Raw genomic sequence first — 20,632 nt, forward strand, 5'->3', positions numbered from 1 at the left:
AAAGAAAGAGATGTTCTCTTACTTCCCTGGGATATAGCCCAGGGAAGGACGAATATCTCACTCAAAAGAAAGCTGAGGATTTGTCTTGTTTTGTTTGGTTTGTACTTGTTATGTTTACACAATGGCTATATATGTTACTCTTCATGCGTAAGTTTTGATAGCTCAGAGTCTGAAGCCTTCTTCGAATTCTGTGTCTCCCTCTCTCTCTGCCCCTTCCCACTCATGCTCTCTTTCTCTCTCTCAAAAATAAATTTTACCAAAAAACGTTAAAAAATAAAAGCCCTGAAACCTAATGACAGCTGTAGAATTTCTATTCTTTTTACATACAGTATATACCATTCCAGGCCTGCCAGATGTTACAGGATAGCAAATATATGAATCCCTGCAATTAAATAATTGTAATTTGTGGAATATAATATTAATTTCAAGAGGATAAATAATCCCTCTCATTGGTGTTAAAAAATTAGGATATAGTCATCTCTGGGAAAAATACAATACTATAGAAGTTATGGCTTAAGAAATGAAATTTCTCAGATTTTGCCCACAATTTATATACTTGTAAAGACATCCTTATTGTCACATGCTTTTAAAAAATGGTACTCCTTGGGATGCCTGGGTGGCTCAGTCGGTTAAGTATCCGACTTCAGCTCAGGTCATGATCTCACAGTTTGTGGGTTCTAGCCCCACATCAGGCTCAGAGCCTGGAGCCTGCTTTAGATTCTGTGTCTCCCTCTCTCTCTGCCTCCCCGCCCCCCATTCACATTCTGTCTGTCTGTCTCTCTCTCTCAAAAATAAACATTAAAAAATTTTTTAATAAAAAAAAATGGTACTCCTTGTATTATTTGTTGTCTGTCTGCATGGCTTCCTGGTGAAGCAAAACCTGCTTCTCCGTAGGTTATATTACATGGGTGGAGGGCCCAGCGTGGTTGGTCAAGCCCAGTCCTGCAGTCCTACAAAAGGGCCTGGCTATGGAATTCTGGTACTGGAGAGACAACACGGGAACTTTCAATTCTGTGGCACTAGGACATTCTAGGAACAATAAAAGCTACCATCTGGGTCTCCTACTGTGTACATCCAACATGTTATATATATGCCATGTTATATAATCTTCAAAACAACTCTGCAATATAAATATTGCCATCCCCATCTTACAGATAATTAAACTGCTTAGAGAATTTAATTTGTCCATGTCACTTAGCTAGAATCCAGATCTCACTCTCTGCAAAGGCCATTATTCTTCTGCCATACTGTGCTGTGACAGCCTTCCATTCCTCTAACAAATACTTACTAGTATTTACTCTCCACCAGACCTTGCACTAGGCAGTGTGCCTTGGCCTCATGAAGCTTAGTGCGAAGGAGACACGGACAAATAGCTTCCCAAATATACATTATCCTGTAGTGATAAAATATTATGAAGTAAAACAAAACTGGGTTAATGGTATGGCTGCTCTTTGTGTTAGCTAAAGAAGGTCTCTCTGAGAAGGTGTCATCTGAGAAGAGCCCTGGATGTGCAGATACTTGAGGGAACTGTGGACCAGCAAGGCTAAAAGCTAAAGGTGGTGCCTTGGAAATGCCCTGATGTGGCCCAGAGCAGTGGCATTCAGTCAGACTGTTTTCTCTTAACTTACTTTCAATTAGGTTGTGTTCCACTAAGTCACCTGAAGCCCACCAGGGTGTTCTCTTCCATAGACTATGCGCACCTCCCAAGTGGAACACTTTCAATAAGCACACAAAATCATCTAAAGAGGTCAAGCCTCCAGCTTCTATCCATGCCTGGCATTTTGCCAGTTCAGTCATTGCCTATGAGTACAACATTCCATAGAATCACTGCCTTCCCAAACCTGGATGGGACTCTAGGGTCCCCTCTAAGTATTGCACTATGGAAGAACAAGAGATTGCTTTTTTTTTTTTTTTTTTTAATGTTCTCATGAGATTTCTTTTTTTTTTTAAGTTTATAAAAAATAAATAAATAAATAAATATTTTTTTAAAAACTACAAAAAAAAAAAAAAGAGAAACACTGCTAAGGTCTTCATTGTATTTATTATTTTTTTCATTCAACTCTATGTTAAGATCTACCCACAATCTGAGTAGTTTATAATTTCCCTTAATTTTCTTTTGAACTCAAGGGGCTCAATCCCATGAACTGTGAGATCATGACCTGAGCTGAAACCAAGAGTCAGACATTCAACTGACTGAGCCACCCAGGCACCCCAAGAAATTGCTTTCAATTGGAGAGATGAAATCAGGTACACTGTAAAGTGTTTTCTAGCACAGTGCCTGGCACTTAGCAAACACTCAATAAATATTAACTATTACTATTATCAGAATTGACTTCACATAGGAAGCACAATTTGAGGCAAGGTAGGCTTATCAGACAAATGACAGGATGCTCAGTTAAATATGTATTTCTGATAAACAACAAACTTTTTTTTTTTTTTGTATAAACACATCGTAAATATTGCACAGGACACACTTACCTTAAAATGCATTTGTTGTTTATCTGAAATTCAAATTTAACCGGGTATCCTGTTTTTTTTTTGCTTGCTAAAACAGGCCACGGAAAACTTTCACATGAAGAAGAAGAGCAGGGAAAGTAAACTGGCAGGTCCAAAGGAATAGACACAGAAAGGAAATGATATTTTTCATGTACTTTATGTTCTTCAATAATTGTTAACATTTACCCAGTACTTACTGTGTGGCAATCACTGCTCTGAGGGCTTTACAAGGATTAACTCATTTATTCTTCATAAAAACATGTAATTTGTCCAAAAGCACAGAGCTGGGAAATGGTGTAACTGAGATTATGGACCTAAGATGTTTGGTTCCAGGGGCTACTGTCTTAACCATTTTCGATGAAGGAAACTAATCTGTTCAAGGTAACTTACAGAAGGACTTCAGGGACAGCCTGTCACCAAAGTAATTTTTTAAAAGTCAGATCATCCAACCATATTTCCTACATAAAGCGAAATATCATTTGCCAACTCTGTTCACAACAGGCTACTGCTAGTCTGCCTCAGCCACTCTCCGTACTTTTTCAAGTCTCAAGTATAGAGATACGGCTTCCTATGTTTCCTTTTGCATTTCTGAAGTCATCCTGTTCCTGGAATGTGAGATCATCCTGGAATTGCTTCTACCTTGGCAACAACTTATCAAAAGCAAACAAGCTTGGGAGAATTGAGCAAGAACTTCTAGGACACCAACCTTAGAGAAGGAGCAAGGGATGTAGGAGTGCATATCGACTGTCTAAACAGGACGAAGATAATGATTAATCAGACCTCCTTGCAGATTTAAATACGATGGGAACTAGGAGTGGAAGCTGTCCTCCTTTCTTTCAGCGGGAGTGCTCCTCAAGACTCAGCCCCACCCTTAGAAAAGATGTTTTCCCTGAAGATCTTTTGCCTGGCCCTGAGTGTGGTGGGCACAGTCTGGGTATGGTCACCTTTATTTTCTCTTCTTGTTTTCTCTCTGGTGTTTATTCCACAAAGAACTTGCAGGTCTAAGTCAGCCTTATGTATGTCCTCACACACTGTGTGTCCTAGCACGCTTATGTATGCTAACACACTGTTAGCTTTATCAGTTTTAGGCCATGGAGGCAAGTTCCTAGATGAGCCGGAGACCTCAAGAGTAAGAGGGAGGCTTAGCTGGACCAAAGTACAGAAATTCATAGGGGAAACTCTAGTATCTGTAAAACACAGTCTTACAACATTGTTTGTTGGAAGGGAAGAAATCTTTGCCATCTTTGTTCCAATAAAGACTTTGGATAGTTAATGCTAGTTAACAGAACAAAACATTCCTCTGATAAGAGTTTTTAACACCTAATTGTTAATTTATTGCTATTTGTCCATAATAAGCAGAACAGTGGTTTAATATAGTTTTTCTGAAAGGTGGTTTTTATGTTTCTTGAGAAAAAAAGAAAAGCAAATTAGTTGTCTTTGAAAACATATGACATAGCAAAATCAGAAGAGAGTAACTGAGAAGGCAAGATGCTTTTTGGGAAGCAATCTTTTAAAATGGTTATTAAATATTGCAATAATTTCTAAAGTTTGACTCCAGAGATCTATAGAACAGAAAACTTCAATTTAAAAGCTTTTGAAACACTTTGGTCTCATAAAAAACGTGACAAATGTGTTTAAGACACTTTGTTACTTTCAGGCTATGAATTATTCCAATTTATTTCTTTCTCTTCACCACTCATATCCTGTTACCAGAGTAGAAAAAACTAAAGAGGGATTCTAACTTAATTCTCTTCCTTATAGTAAACTAATAAGTAAAAAATTTTATGGAAAATAAGACTAACCTCACTTGCGAACATGGTTATTTCGGATAATGCATACGTTTTTGGTTATTTTTACCTATTGGCATAAATACTTAATTTTTGCCTGTTTTTATTGTTGTACCATTTTATTTTGAAGTATATTTGAATTTATAATTTTATTTCTTAAACAAAGAGATTATACTTGTTCCTTAATATAAACTGTCCTTGATTGCTTGAATTATTATCATTATTATTAGAGTATTTTTTAAATGAGACAGCAAATATTAACTAATTATAAGAATAAACTATCTCTGGGCCACCTGATTGGCTCAGTAGGCAGAGCATGTGTCTCTTGATATCAGGGTTGGGTGTAGAGATTAATTTAAAAAAAAAAAAAAGAATAAACTATCTGAGATTAAAAAAGTTATAGCAAAATCCTTGTAAGTTGGTGATACAAAATAAACATAGTTAAAACTTAAAACCCATGTCAACTGATACAAAGTCCTGTTGGAAGAATATATTTTTTTAAATGTTTATTTATTATTGACAGACAGAGAGACACAGAGCATGAGCAGGAGAGGGGCAGAGACAGGGGGAGACACAGAATCCGAAACAGGCTCCAGGCTCTGAGCTGTCAGCACAGAGCCCGACGCGGGGCTCGAACTCACAAACTGCAAGATCATGACCTGAGCCGAAGTCGGTCACTTAACCAACTGAGCCACCCAGGCGCCCCTGGAAGAATATTTTTATGTCCTATTTTATCTCATAGATCACAATAGAAAATTTTTAGAAATCTATATTTCTAATTAGAAGGTATTCAAAAAGTCAGCTATGGACCATTATTTTTGTTTTCAGTCTACTCTTTTTCTTTACAAATAAAAAGGAAATTTTATTACATGAGTGGATAACCTAAAAAACATTTCCCAGTCTGAATTGGCCGTCTTTGTATCTTTGGTATGTACTTGCTCAAATAATAGACCCATAGGGTCAAAGTAGAAACTTGAAGGAGACACTAAGCTAAGATAGTTTGTTTTTTTCCTACTGAAACAGAAATTACAGGATAAAGAACTCTGAATTTTTCAATTACCTTTCTATCTGTAGACATTACTCATAATGAAAATGTAAATTTTAACTAATTTTGTAGATTCAAATAATTTTCCTTACATAATAAATCCTTTAAAACTCCTACCATTTATTAAATGCTTGTTTTGTCTCAAACACAGTTAAAAAATGTCTTCACCTTATCTCCTTTAATTCCCGCAACTCCATGAAATGGGTATTAGGGTTTTCGGTCAAAATCGAAGAAAGCTTGATTTCTGAAGCTTGCAGATGCCCCAAACTGGTGTTCTTAATCTCTGTAAGAACCTTCCCCCTAATTGGGATTTACAGGCATGTTGGTGTCTTCTCCTATCTGCCTAATGTTGTTCTCTTTTGTGTGTATGAATGAATCCTTAAAGACTGGAGATGTCCAGGAAGGTGACTTTATAGCTGAAGGAGGAGGTGTGCGTGGCCCAAGAATTGTGGAAGGACATCACTCTGTGTGCAAAGAGACAGACTGGCCCTTCTGCTCTGATGAAGACTGGGTGAGCAGTTGGCATAGGGAGTGGGAGAATATTTCCCTGTGGTGCTAGAATTGTGCACAGGCTGGCCCAGTAGGTCCCAGAAAACTTTTCCAGTGGGAAATAATCTAATAGCTCATTACATGCCAAATTAAAGAAGACAAATGGAAAGCAACTTCACTCTGAAAGCACTATTTAAATTACCTCTCAAACTCTGGGTCATTAGTGGGATTAACAGATTGGATTTTAGTTGCATGTTCAGGCCTCAAGATTTTCTGGTGGCTATTTTATGGTTAAGTGAACCCTCATTCCAGTATTTCTCTACAACCTATGACTAGTCCTCTTAAACTACTTTTAAGTCAATAGATGATCTAAAGATATTGGGGTGGGGGGGCGGGGGGAGCAACGGGGGCTGCATGGAAACCTTCAAAATTATACTGGATCCAAGATACAGACCCTTAATGTAATTTTTTTCTCTTCACTTCCAGAACTACAAATGCCCTTCTGGCTGCAGGATGAAAGGGTTAATCGATGAAGTCAATCAAGATTTTACAAACAGAATTAATAAGCTCAAAAATTCACTATTTGATTATCAGAAGAACAATAAGGACTCTAGTTTACTGACAGGGAATGTAATGGAACTTGTGAGAGGGGATTTTGCCACCGGTAACAGTAAGCATTACAGATTTGGTGCTTTCACTTTATAGCACACAACAAAACAACAATAGCCCTAAATAAATATTCTGTCTCCTTATAGCAACTTCAATTTTATCCCAAAGTACTTAAGATAGAAACACGTGCCTTTATGATATTCCTAAATTTTAAGGAGGGGCTTCTTTTTGTTATTTTTATAACATAAAAAAGGTTAGCTTAGAATTGTTTAAAGTCACAAAGTCAGAATTTGGTAGTGAAGAGTAGACTTTAAGTGTGCTCTTTTTTAAGAGTATATACTGAAAATAAGATGAGCACAACCTTTTGAGTAGATGTTTTTGTTTCTATCTTACAGAGGAGGAAACAGAGATCATGAGACTCAACCAAAGACACAAAGCTATCATGTGATGGAGTTAGGAGTTCAATCCACAGACTCCACCAAGCTCTTTATGTTTTGTTTGGTTTGGTTAATTCAAAATATAGAGCCATGTTCTTTCTCATAGGACTATGACTAAGCCTTAGGACTAGGAAACACTCGATTTCCTCTGGGCGTGGGAAGCAAGTTTACTGAGGCTCCAGTTACTGAAGCCTTGCTGTAATTCTCTATATCGTTAGAAGACACTTAACTAATTTAATGCCAATGGTGCAACCACAATAATGGCAAGTGAATGATCATGTTGACCTAAAAAAAAAAAAATAAATAAGTAAATAAAAAAGCTTAGGAACAATTTCAAATGGATAGGTTGGAAGAAAAACTTCTCAGTAAGAAAATCCATGAATATGTTTAAGTCTCTTGGCTAAGGATATGATGAAACAATTGAAATGTGATCAAACTATTTAATCTCCTAATGACACCTTTAAAATTCCAAATTTTTTCTTCTGTATCTATTTGAATTACTAACTGCTAGTAGGGCATCTTAACGGACAGCCATGGATGACTAGAGGACATAACATTGTCCAAAAATGCCTCACAGATTTGGAACTCGCAAATAAAATGTCCAGAGAACAAATTATTGTTAAAAGGGGAGGCTATTTATAAGCAAGTTTCCTTCTTTACTGGCTATTATAAGCAAAGCACTTGGCAGGTACTTCAACATCCATATTTTCCTTTTTCAGACAATGATAATACATTTAGCCAAGTGTCAGAAGATCTGAGAAGCAGAATTGAGATCCTGAAGCGCAAAGTCTTGGAACAAGTACAGCATATCCAACTTCTGCAGAAAAATGTCAGGGATCAACTGATAGATATGAAACGACTGGAGGTGAGTAACTTTGTGGCTCTGCCACCAGAATTTCCTTGTTTTTGAATAGCAGGAAGCAAATTCATTGAATGTCTACTGTATGTAGAGCAAGGTGTTATCTCCATTATCCGACTATGAAGTAGGTATTATTTCCCCACTCTACAGATGAAAAAAAAAAAAAAAAGGCGCAGTGATATTAAGTACATTTTCCAAGGATACATAGACAGTAAATTTCAAAAGCAAATATTAAATCCCTGCTTGTCTTGTTGCAAAGCTCTGACACCACTGTGCCTCTGAGTCTTCAATCTGAGTCTCACTGAGGCTCAATTCATTAGTGTTTCCTTTCAGAGGGAATAGTACCTTACTCTTTATCTATTTTAAGACTAAGATGAATCCAAATAGCTCCTGTTGCTTATCCAGGCAAACCTTACAATACCCACATCTCTTCCACTGAGGGTATGACATAAATGAAAACCAGAATTGATTGGTAGGTCTCCAAGTAAAGAAATGAAACCAGTTTTCAAAAAATAAATTAAATGCGAAGAACTCAATAGACATAATTTTCCTTATTTATATCTGCCTCTTTTCTTTATCTTTCTTCCCCTCTCTCTAGGTGGACATTGATATTAAGATCCGATCTTGCCAAGGGTCGTGCAGTAGGGCTTTAGAACGTAGGACAGATCTAAAGTACTACGAAGATCAGCAGAAGCAACTTGAACAAGTCATTGCCAAAGACTTACTTCCCTCTAGAGATACGCAATATTTACCACTGCTGAAAATGCGCACAGCTCCAGATATGATTCCTGGGGAGTACAAGCACCAGCTTCAGAAGGCCCCTGCAGAGTGGAAGGCACTCATGGAAACGCAGCAGATGAAAATAACGTTAGAGAGGTCTGGTACAGATGGGAATGCCCCAGGAGACTCTGTATCGCATGGAACGGGATCAGTGCCTGAAAGCCCTAGGAATCCTGGGAGCTCCACACCTGGAAGTTCTGGCACTTGGAACCCTGGGAGCTCCGGACCTGGAAGCTCGGGCGCTTGGAACCCTGGGAGCTCCACACCTGGAAGTTCTGGCGCTTGGAACCCTGGGAGCTCTGGACCTGGAAGCTCGGGCGCTTGGAACCCCGGGAGCTCCGGACCTGGAAGCTCAGGCGCTTGGAACCCCGGGAGCTCCGGACCTGGCAGTGGCAGCACCTGGAACGCCGGCAGCTCTGGAGTTAGCAGTGCGGGTACTTGGAACGCGGAGAGTGCCAGCTCTTGGAGCACTGGAACTGGCAGTGGCGGCTCTTGGAGCTCTGGAACGCCTCAGCCTGGAAGTTTTAGGCCAGATAGCTTAGGGCATGGGGACACCAGGCCTACCAAGCAAGAGTGGGGCACGTTTGAAGAGGTGTCAGGAAGTGTATCTCCAGGGACAAAGAAAGAGTACCACACGGGCAAACTGATCTCTTCTAAAGGAGATAAAGAGCTTCTTATTGGTAACGAGAAGGTCACCTCTGGTAGCACGACCACCACTCGTCGTTCATGCTCTAAAACTGTCACTAAGACAGTTACAGGTCCTGATGGTCGCAAAGAAGTGATCAAAGAAGTGGTAAACTCCGAAGATGGTTCTGATTGTGACTTGTCCCATGCTTTTTCTGGTAGCCTAGGGGATCTCCATTCTAGACACCCTGACTTGGCGAGTTTCTTTGAATCTGCCTCAACTGGAAGCAAATTTTCGAGTGTACTCACACCTACCTTCAGAGAGTTTGAAAGTATGGGCTCGGAATCTGACATATTCACGCACTTAGGGGAACGCGAGCTCCCTTCCAGTGGTAAAACTTCAACTCACAGCAAACAGTTGGTAACCACTAGTAAGACTTACAACAGGGGAGACTCCACATTTGAAAGCAAGAGCTTTAAAGTGGCAGGTGAGGCCGGAAGTGAAGCGGAACACGAAGTCCTCAGAGGAGCATATACCACCAAAAGAGGCCATGCTAGAGCTCGCCCTGCCAGAGGTATCCACACTTCTCCTTTGGGGAAGCCTTCCCTGACCCCCTAGACTAAATTCGCCCGCAGTGCCTCCCATAGCACCTTGAACTTCTTCCCTAGCCCTCTATTACACCTTATGGAAATGACACCTTTTGGTTTTTTGTTTTTATTTTTTATTTTTTTTGGCACTAGACTGTAAGTTCCAGGAGGGCGGGGACTTTATCTATCTTATTCATCTCTGTATTCCCAAATGCCTAACAGTGCTGAGAGTCATCACTCAATAAATAACATGTTAAATGAATGAATGAATCCCTCTGAAACTCGATTTTAAATTTGTTTAGCCGAATTCTTTCACCATTCAAAATGTGTGCTGTTGGAATTGTCACCCAATTTATTAATCATATTTTAAGTGTGTGTCTCAGTTGACATTAAGGTCAGGTTAAAAACAAGTTATATTAGCACTAAATGATGCTTAGATATCGTTGCTGGTTACTTGCTATTATCAGTGCGGGCAAGTAAAATTTCAAATCCATTGAGGAACATCTCCCTTGCAATTTGTAGGTATAAATGTCGCTTACTTGCTTAATCTCCATCTCAGTGTAGGTGCATCCTTCCCCCCTGGAGGGAATGAAGGAGGGAGGGAGGGAAGGAAGGAAGGAAGGAAGCAAGCAAGAAAGGAAGGAAAAGGAAGCCAGTATCTGCCTTCATTTAATCTGGGCCATGCCTATCTTTGTAAAGTTAAATGAGAGTAACTTCTTCCAACCAGCTTAATTTTTTTTTTAGACTGTGATGATGTCCTCCAAACACATCCTGCAGGTGCCCAAAGTGGTATTTTCAATATCAAGCTACCCGGATCCAGTAAGATTTTTTCTGTTTATTGTGATCAAGAGACCAGTTTGGGAGGATGGCTTTTGATCCAGCAAAGAATGGATGGATCACTGAATTTTAACCGGACCTGGCAAGACTACAAGAGAGGTTTCGGCAGTCTGGATGACAAGGGGGAAGGAGAATTCTGGCTAGGCAATGAATACCTCCACTTACTGACCCTAAGGGGCTCTGTCCTTCGGGTTGAATTAGAGGACTGGGCTGGGAATCTGGCTTATGCAGAATATCACTTGAGGGTAGGCTCTGAGGCAGAAGGCTATCCCCTGCAGGTCTCCTCCTATGAGGGCACAGCAGGCGATGCTCTGATTGAGGGTTCCGTGGAGGAAGGAACAGAGTATACTTCTCATGCTGGCATGCAGTTCAGCACCTATGACAGGGATGCAGACCTGTGGGAAGAGAACTGCGCAGAAGTCTACGGAGGAGGTTGGTGGTACAACAGCTGCCAAGCAGCCAATCTCAATGGCATCTACTACCCTGGGGGCTCCTATGACCCAAGGAACAACAGTCCTTATGAGATTGAGAATGGAGTGGTCTGGGTTCCCTTCAGAGGTGCAGATTATTCCCTCAAGGCTGTTCGCATGAAAATCAGGCCCCTGGTGACCCACTCGGAGCAGAAGTGAGAGTAGTCTGTTTTCTTTGTTTAGTGAAGTGGAAAAAGAGTAAGGAAGATAAAGGAGTCAAGATTCTTTACAATCTATTAAAAAATTCACAGGTGCTATTTTATTACTCTTTGTACTGTATCCAAATGTAACTGAGACATTTTACTACTTAAAAAAATAAAGTTATATGAGTTTTTTTATCCTTAAAGTAGCTCTGTGGGTTTTAACATTTCTGTCAGGATACACCAAGGAACATTCAATACATCATGAAGAAGGGGTCAGATGGATGCTCCTCTCTGCAACGCTTAAGGGTGTTGTTTTGAGAACTCCTCTCCCACACCATTCAAGGGCCATTGTAAAGTAAAAAAGTTATTTCATCCATTTGGTATGAATAGGTTGAAACCGATACTTTAAGTTACAAATCAGTGAATTAAACAATGGCTGCACTTTGTAGAGGAACTTACAAATTATGAAGTATGTTCATCATTTCTGTTAGCAAGCAAATCCAGGAAGAGAGGAGAAGCATTTTTTCCTAACAGAAATAGAAATCTGTTTTTTTAGCCTTTCAATGAAGACCATAATGCCTACTTAATTTTTTCCCCAGAGTCTAACAGATTTCTTTCAAAAACACATGGCATGAAAAAAATGCATTTAAAATCCTTTCAATACTTACAAAGTATTCAAAAAATACTATTACTGTATGTTGAATTCATAAACTCAATTTATGTACATTGGCCAGTATTTTATTTGATGTCAGTTTTATCATTGTTCTTTGCGGACTTGGCTCCTGTCCCCCGTTTTTTTTTTTTAATGTTTGTTTATTTATTTTGAGAAAGAGAAAGAAATCACGCAAACACGAGCAGGGGAAGGGCAGAGAGACAGAGGGAGAGAGAATCCCAAGTAGGCAGTGCAGAGCCCGATGCAGGGCTCCATCTCCCAAACCTCACAACCCATGATGAGATCATGATCTAAGCTGAGATCAAGAGTCAGTTGTTTAACCTTGCTTAACCAACTGAGCCACCCAGGTAACCCTCCAGCCCCCAATCTTTAACTCAAATTTCTTTCTAGTGAGAAGTAGTTTCCATTTACATTTGAAAAGGTATTAAAATATTGCTTTCATTTGCACAGTTTGTACCCCAGTGTAACAGCTCCCTTTCTCCTAGAAAAAAGGAGGAGAAGAAGAAGAAGAAAAGAAAGAAGGAAGCAAGCAGGCAGACAGTCTAGGAACAGGGGCCAGAGCCTGGAGGGCAGACAGAAGATGAACACAGTGGCTTGAAAATGAGTCACATATGAAGCCCCAGAATTCTTGCATTTTCTTACATGCAATTAAAAATCCCTGGGGCGCCTGGGTGTCTCAGTTGGTTAAGGAGCCAACTTCAGCTCAGGTGATGATCTCGCAGTTTGTGGGTTTGAGCCCCATGTCGGATTTATGCTGACAGCTCAGAGCCTGGAGCCTGCTTCAGATTCTGTCTCCCTCTCTTCCTGCCTTTCTCTCTCTCTCTCTCTCTCACTCTCTCTGCCTCTCTCAAAAGAAACAAACATTTAAAAAATCCTTGATACAAATACACCTCCAAATATTAGAATAATCAGAGAAGAATTTTTTCAGAAATAAAAGAAGTTTCAGGGCACCTGAGTGGTTCAGTCAGTTGAGCATCCAACTTTGGTTCAAGTTATGATCTCAGGGTTCGAAAGTTCGAGCCCCACATGGGCTTGCTGCTGTCAGCCTGTCAGAACAGAGCCTGCTTCAGATCCTCTGTCCCCCTCTCTGTGCTCTGACCCCCGCTTGCTCTCTCCCAAAAGTAAATAAAAATTTTAAAAAAGAATTAAAAGAAGTTTCATTTATTTCAGATGTGGGCATTCCATGTCACCTCTATACCTGCCCCATTTACACTCACACATATGCGTGCCTAGAATTTGAGTTGAGAGTAGGAAGTATTTTATTTTCCAGAATGTCCTACTATTATGGACAGAGGTCCCCAAATGAAAGTGACTCTGAATGCAAAAGGCCATTCATTTCTCTTTTATTTTGAAGGCTTCGAGTTTATTGGCAAAGAATGGGTGACCTCTTTTAATGTAATAAACAATGGCCAATATTAACAGAATCGTGGATCATTGGAGATATAGTTTAGTTGTAAGAAAAGACACCAAGCATCTCTTTTCCATTTTGCCTTTAACTTATTGCTCTATTTCCCTTATTCCCAAAATTAAATATTAATTTAGCTCCTCTGACTCTCATTCACGAGGGAAACCCAACTAGGTTTTCACTGTTATTGCTTTCTTGAAATTTCTCCCTTTAAAGTCAATAAGGGCTTTGTAGTTCTAAATTTAACATCCTACATTCAAACCTCCTCCTGCTTGACATGTTTTAAACATCTGCTGTTATTGTTCCCACCCTACCTCTTCAATCTGCATTTTTCTCTTGATTTTTGGTTTTTATTCTTTATTAAAAAAATTTTTTTTTAATGTTTATTCATTTTTGACAGAGACAGAGACCAAGAGGGAAGGGGCAGAGAGAGAGAAGGAGACACAGAATCCAAAGCAGGCTCCAGGCTCTGAGTTGTCAGCACAGAGCTGGACGAGGGGCTCGAACCCATGAATGGTGAGGTCATGACCTGAGGTGAAGTCAAAAGCTCAACTGACTGGGCCACCCAGTAATCCCTCTCAGTCTTTTTAACTGGCAATTCCTTCTTTAACCACTCCTTAAATGTAGGAGTTTCTTGTTACAGTAACATTAATACTAATTTTTATCAGTTGGGATTAGGTTTGATGCATGTGGCTTATATAAGACAGAAACTTATTTCTTATTCCCAAAAAAGTATATAGTAATATGTCTCCTAAGTATCTTCAGGAAGCCATCATCCTAACAAATGGCTTTCATCTTCAAATTTACCTCATGTCCTGTCAAACCATGTCCTGTGGCAATCTGGAAGACAGAGGAAAGACAGAAGGGAAATGGAGTACCTTCTCTCTTTTAAGGAACTTTCCTGGATGTTCCATACAGCACTTTTACTTATATCTCACCAGCCACAGCTCTGTCACATGGACATACCTAGGTGCAGGAGAGGCTGAGACACCTTGACTGTTAGCTTCATATAAGGCTATCCTAATTAAAATTAGGATTCTGTTAATAAGGAGGAACAGAAGAATAGATGTTGAGGTAGGCAATTAGAAGTCTTAACCAGCCCATCTTTTCTCACTCTCTACGTGAGTATATGTTCTCCTTGGTTGACCTGACAATCACTGTAGCTTCGATTACCATCAATAGGTTGATGATATAGCCTAGTCTAAAACTTTGGCCCTTTAATATCCATATCTTCAACTCATACCAAACACCTCCAGTTAGATATTTCTCATTAGTCGAAGATTGAACTAATTACCTTCTCATCAAAACCTGTTGCATCTTCTGTATTTCTTGTCCCAGCAGAGGCATCATTAACCCCCAGCTTCCTAATCTAGAAAACTTGAGCTCCTTCTTGCTTCACTTTTTAATTCTTGTGTCCAATCTACTTCCAAACCCTTTTCTACTCTAAAAATGACCACTCTTAGAGCACTTTTATGCTCTTATGGTATCTTGAGTTAATCTTTTTTTTTTTTTCAAGAGAGAGAGAGAGAGAGAGAGAGAGAGAGAGAGAAGAATCTTAAGCAGGCTGTATGTAGGGCTCAATCTCACAACCAATAGATCATAAGTCAAAATCAAAAGTCTGATGCTTAACTGACTGAGCCACCCATGTGCCCCTTGAGTTAATCTTTTCTAATTTGGGCTGTTTAACTGTCTCTTAACCTCTCCCTTTACCACCATTGCTTTGCTCATTCATTCTCCACAAAGTTACCTTTTAAAAAATAAAGCACTCCTGCTTACAGCCTACCTTGAGGTTGAGTTGAAACTTCTTTGCTTTGCATATAAGCTCTTTCACAAATTGGTCCCTTTTCAGCATCTACATCCACTGTATTTGGATTGCATTGAATTTCTCACTAGTATCAGAAATACCAGATCCTTTAATGAGTCTGCACCTTTGCATACACTGCCTAGAAGCCTCCCCTTGATCCTTAAAGATCCAGCTCACAGTGTTCCTTCTGCAAACTCTTCCCTAATGCCCACCCTAGAACATAGAGCCAGGAATTTTACTCTGGGCCCTCAGAGCTCTTGTTTCTATCTCAAAAATAACACAGTGGATCCCTAACTCTAACATATTTGTTTACGTTATTGTGACACCAGATTGTGAACTCCTTGAGGCCAGAGCTCCTGTATGTAGTGTTTCCTGCCCTACTCCAGGATGTCTCACCTATTCCAAGATTATACAGTTAAGTTTTAAAAGTTTCTTCAAATATTTTTACTGTTTTTCTCTTTACGTTTAAATATTTAATTACCTAGAATTTATTTTAATATGTTATGAAGAAGGTCTACTTTTGTTTTCTTATGGATGGATAGTCAGTTATGCTGGGATCAGTTATTAAAAGCATTCTTTGCCAGTGGAATTGAAATGCCAATTTTGTTGAATAAAACAAATTGATGTGTATATATATATATACACACACACATATAGGTATATATATATATATATATACACTATCCTGTGTTTTTATCACTTTGCTCATCTTTAAAGTATAGCTTTTTGGTGAAGTATTATCCTTCTTACCCTCCACTTATTTTTTTTTTTAAGCCAAAAAAGTTTTACTTTCAGATTTTTACTTCTTTTGTTTGTTCTAGGGCTTTACAACGGTCTTTCTTAATTTCTTAATTTCTAAATAGTTACTCTTAATTTCTAAATTAATTTTTTAATTAGTCTTTCTTAATTTCTAAATAGTTACTCTTTTAGGGAGTTAGGGTGAGTCATCTTTCTTTTTTTTCCAAACCCTGACCTCATGTGGAATTAGTGAATCATCTTTTAAATATTAATTTCCATGTATCTCATAAACTATTTAGCTTAAACAATTACTTAATTCCAAGTCTTTTAGAATTTTTAAGACATTCTTCCTGGACAAGTACATATTCATTCTTGTGAATGTTTCATAGGCAAAAAGAAGAATGTATACTTTTACATTTGTAGGTTATGAAATCTAATATTATCAAAAGCTTATTGCTGGTATTATTTAAATATTCTATAGATTTTCCTATTTTATGTAATTTCTATATCATATTTTGAAATACATACATCTACATGTACATATGCTTATAGAAACATACATTTTTGTATGTGGTCATCCGTGTGTGCATAATAAGATCTTAGTCTGTGGTTTCGTATATGTGTGTGATCTCTGTATTCTAGGAATTTTGCTTTGTATGATTGGTTCTTTTATTGTCTAGTACATGAAAGATTATGACTGTTAGATCTTCTGCATGGATTGTACTTTTTATCATTAAAGTATTTTTTTACTTATTTCATCCTTTTAGAAAAGAATTCTACCTTGTCAAATATTAATATCGTCATCACTCCCAATCCTTTTTCTGTACATTTACCTAGGTATCTTTACACGTCACTTTCTTTAGAAAACTTTCCTAAAATAATAGATGAATTTTAAAGCACAATTTTGTTTTAATTCATTTATTTTTGAGAAGAGGGAGCGCATACACTCACGTACACGGGGGGAGGGGCAGAGAGAGAGGGGGAGAGAGAGAAAATCTCAAGCAGGCTCCATGCTCAGTGCAAACCTGGCATAGGGCTTGATCCCATGACTGTGAGATCACAAACTGAGCCAATATCAAGAATTGGATACTTAACTGACTGAGTCACCTGGGTGCATTTTATTTTATTTTATTTATTTTATTTTTATTTTATTTTATTTTATTTTTATGTGTTATTTGATTTTATTTATTTTTATTTTTTATTTTTATTTTTTCTAGTAAAATTTTTTTTAAGTTTATTTATTTTGAGAGACAGAGAGAGTAGAGGAGGGGCAGAGAGTGAGGGATAGAGAAAATCTCATGATAGAGAGAATCTGATGCAGGGTTCGAACTCACAAACTGAGATCATGACCTGAGCTGAAACTGAGTCGGATGCTTAACCAACTGAGCCACCTAGGCGCCCCTGGAATACTTTTGGTCAATAATTACTAGAGTTTCTCTAATTAAGGTGAGAACATTTTATAAGTTGATTTTTCTAGTGAGAAATAGTCATTTAGGAAGATTAAATAACGTGATGATAAGGAGCACATCTGGGAATGAACTCACAAGAATATTCTTATAGGCTTAAACCACCTAAGTTCCACACAGCATTTATTATCAGTTCTAGGATGATGATATTGTAATTTAACATGATAAACATGGGAAGACAGTTGATCCTTGAACAACACAGGTTTGGACTGAGCAGGTCCACTTACATGTGGATCTTTTATGGTACGGTACTGTAAATATTTTTTTATGATTTTCTTAGTAATATTTTATTCAGTTTACTTTATTGTAATAGTATAGTATATAACACATATACCAAATATGTGCTAATTGACTGTTTATGTTATCAGTAAGGTTTTTGGTTAGAAATAGGCTATTAGTGGGGTGCCTGGGTGGCTCAGTCGGTTGAGCGTCTGACATCGACTCAGGTCATGATCTCATGGCTCGTGAGTTCGAGCCCCGCACTGGGCTCTGTGCTGACAGCCCAGCGCCTGGAGCCTGCTTCCGATTCTGTGTGTGTCTCTCTCTCTACCCCTAACCCACTCTCATTCTGTCTCTCTCTCAAAAATAATAAATAAACATTAAAAAGAATTAAAAAAAAAGAAATAGGCTATTAGTAATTAAGTTTTTGGAGAGTTGAAAGTTAAACTTGGGTTTTCTATTGTGTGGTGGTCTGAGCTCCTAGCCCCTGCATTGTTCAAGGGTCAACTGGATTATATACACCATGTAATTTTAATTATTTCCCCAGCGTTATTTTTGACATAATTATACTCTGTCATGGGCTCCCCTTACATTTCCAGTTTAGTTAGTAGACACTAGCGATGCAGCTGGTGAATCAGAACAAGATCGATCTAGGGAAGTTCACTAACCTCAAATAGGAAAGTCTAAAAGAAAAGGACAGCATATTAATATAAGTTCAAGCAGAATGCAAAAATCATAAACTAAAGATTTTCTTTATGCTTGAGCAACATAATACCACATCTACTATTTGCTGAAACAGCTTAAGAAGTAGCACCATTTAGAATTTGGTAGCCATGAATATTGTACAAGTTGCTTGTAGGTAATGAAATTTGCACAGAAACCATTTTGGGGATATCATATTTTATCTATTTATTCATGCATTTATTTATTCATTTATATACTCTTTTTAATTGAATTTCAAGTACTTTGTAAATCTCATTTATGGAGAAAAATCCTTAGTGAATTGGGGGTGGGGATGGCAAGGGCCTGAAACATCATAGAGGGGAGTAGTATGGTGAGGAATTTGCACCTGGGGAAGAGATTCAAATGAACGATATACGAGAGCTGGAAAATATGTCTTCCATTTCCACATCATGAAAGCAACACTTGAAAACCACGTTGGTAAAAAAATTTAAGATAACCTTCCAGGTTTAAGCTAAGAAATGTTTAGTTACTGAACACTGGTGCCCCTCTTCTTCAGCTCATTGCTGAAGGTGGTTGCAACATAGCACTCTGGAAAATATTTGCTAAATCTACCTTTGATTCTGTCTACAATAGGTCTATGACCTCAAGATCACAGGCCTACATAAGCTATTACAAAACTGCTTAAAAGTATCTCCTTTTGAGAGATAAAGCAAATGTAGCAAACAATTGGTGAATCTAGGTGAAGGACATAGAGGTATTCATTAAACTATCCTTGCAATTTTTTCGTAAGAATGAAACTTCTCAAAATAAACAGTTTTTAGAGAAATGAATATAATTCAGTCAAAAAACAAAACAGAAAACATATCGCCTGTTGGTCACAGCTTGGTTGGGAGAAGGAGAGAAAGTGGTTAATATTAGTTCCAGTAAGACTATTTGCATACGACTCTCTCAGTCTAATCACTTAGGAAATAAAATATTTGAATAAATAGAGGGTAATATCATGTTCCTGATTGCTATCCTACACACATAAAGAATCGTTAAGAATCATATAAAGGGTGATTTATGCTAAAAGAAAATTAGCATTAGGGAAAAGACATGAAAAGTAACTCTCAAAAGAAGATGGACAAATGATCATTAAACATTTAAAAAATCTCTTACTTGCTCTAGGAATTAAGATATGAAAATTAAAGCAATTATCAAAGTTTTAATTACAACATCCAGCGTTAGTAAGGGAGAAGAAAAATAAAAACAAACACCTGTATTTCTGTCTGCCAAAGGTAAATTGATACCATTTTTCTGGAGAGTTACTTGGCAATATATATATATATATATATATATATATATATATATATATATTTTAAAAACCTTGACAGTGTCAACCCCTTTATTTCCTCCAGATAATCTGCTTCTAAAAATTTATTCTATATGTATCATATAGAATACAGATTATATATATGCAAAATAAGGTTATGTAGAAGGATGCTAATTTCAGAATTCTCTTTATTAGAAAAAGGTCAGAAGAATCTAAATTTTAAGTGACAGGGACTTGCTTAAAACATTAGAGTCCATTCAGATGATGGAATATTATATAGTCTATTATATAGAATATTATAGAAAAATAACATTATAGAAGAATATTAAGTAACATGGAACATCTTCCAAGACACAAGGTAAAAAATTCGAGGCTAGCACATTTACAGGATAACAAGAAAAACATAAACTAAGATAATAGCTGTTTTCCTATTAGTGTTGAGATTATAAGTGGTTCTACTTTTCCTGTATTTCCCCAAATTTCTTCAAATAATGCGTACTATTTTAATTACATAAAACCACAGTCAATGTTGTTAAAATGAACAGAAATTATTCCATTTGCTGGTTTAGCCATAATTATGCACCAACACATTGTGCTTTTGTGCTGAGTTGAGCAACAGTGGAAGCTCAAGCAGGGAACACCAAGCCACATGCCCCAGTAGGGGGAGGGATAGAATTCAGAAATCAATTTCAGCTCTGTGTACAAATGATAGGTAGCATTTTTAAGCTGTTTCTGCACTGAAAAAAACCAAAAGTCCAATGCTGAGAATCACTAGAGCTGAGAGACAACAGAGTAGAAATAATGCTTCCAGCTTTTAGAGACTGTGTTGTTTAAACCCGAGTCAAGTTTTAAACACAGGCCTTGGCCACCTATAAAATCACAATAATTTCAAAGATGGCTACTCGTCCTAAACATCGCCTCATGGTCATCATTTGGGTGAAAGAAAGGCTCCATGAAAATGATGGGAGTCTCAGGTAAATGCAAATGCAGACTGTTTTAGACTGTATTCTAAAACTCCAGCCAGGGATCAGAATCTCTTGGGGACATTTATTTAAAAATACAGACTCCGAGGCTTTTCCCATGTAGAGACTCTGATGTAATAACTCTGAATTGACCCCAGGATATCTGTATTTTAAATAAGCGTACGTAATGTTTGGTGAGTAAAAG

At 37.9% G+C, this 20,632-nt stretch overlaps 1 protein-coding gene across 1 annotated transcript; it reads left to right on the forward strand.

The window, feature by feature from the left end:
• The first annotated feature begins 3,208 nt into the window (after positions 1–3,208).
• FGA (fibrinogen alpha chain) lies at positions 3,209–11,283 on the forward strand. The gene is made up of 6 exons (XM_047856515.1): positions 3,209–3,430; positions 5,714–5,839; positions 6,304–6,487; positions 7,583–7,728; positions 8,321–9,701; positions 10,459–11,283. Exons 1-6 carry the CDS (start codon positions 3,377–3,379, stop codon positions 11,178–11,180), a joined length of 2,613 nt encoding a protein of 870 aa, XP_047712471.1. The 5' UTR covers positions 3,209–3,376; the 3' UTR covers positions 11,181–11,283.
• The last annotated feature ends 9,349 nt before the right edge of the window (positions 11,284–20,632 follow it).

This window comes from Prionailurus viverrinus, chromosome B1, assembly GCF_022837055.1.
Source record: "Prionailurus viverrinus isolate Anna chromosome B1, UM_Priviv_1.0, whole genome shotgun sequence".
NCBI lineage: Eukaryota > Metazoa > Chordata > Mammalia > Carnivora > Felidae > Prionailurus > Prionailurus viverrinus.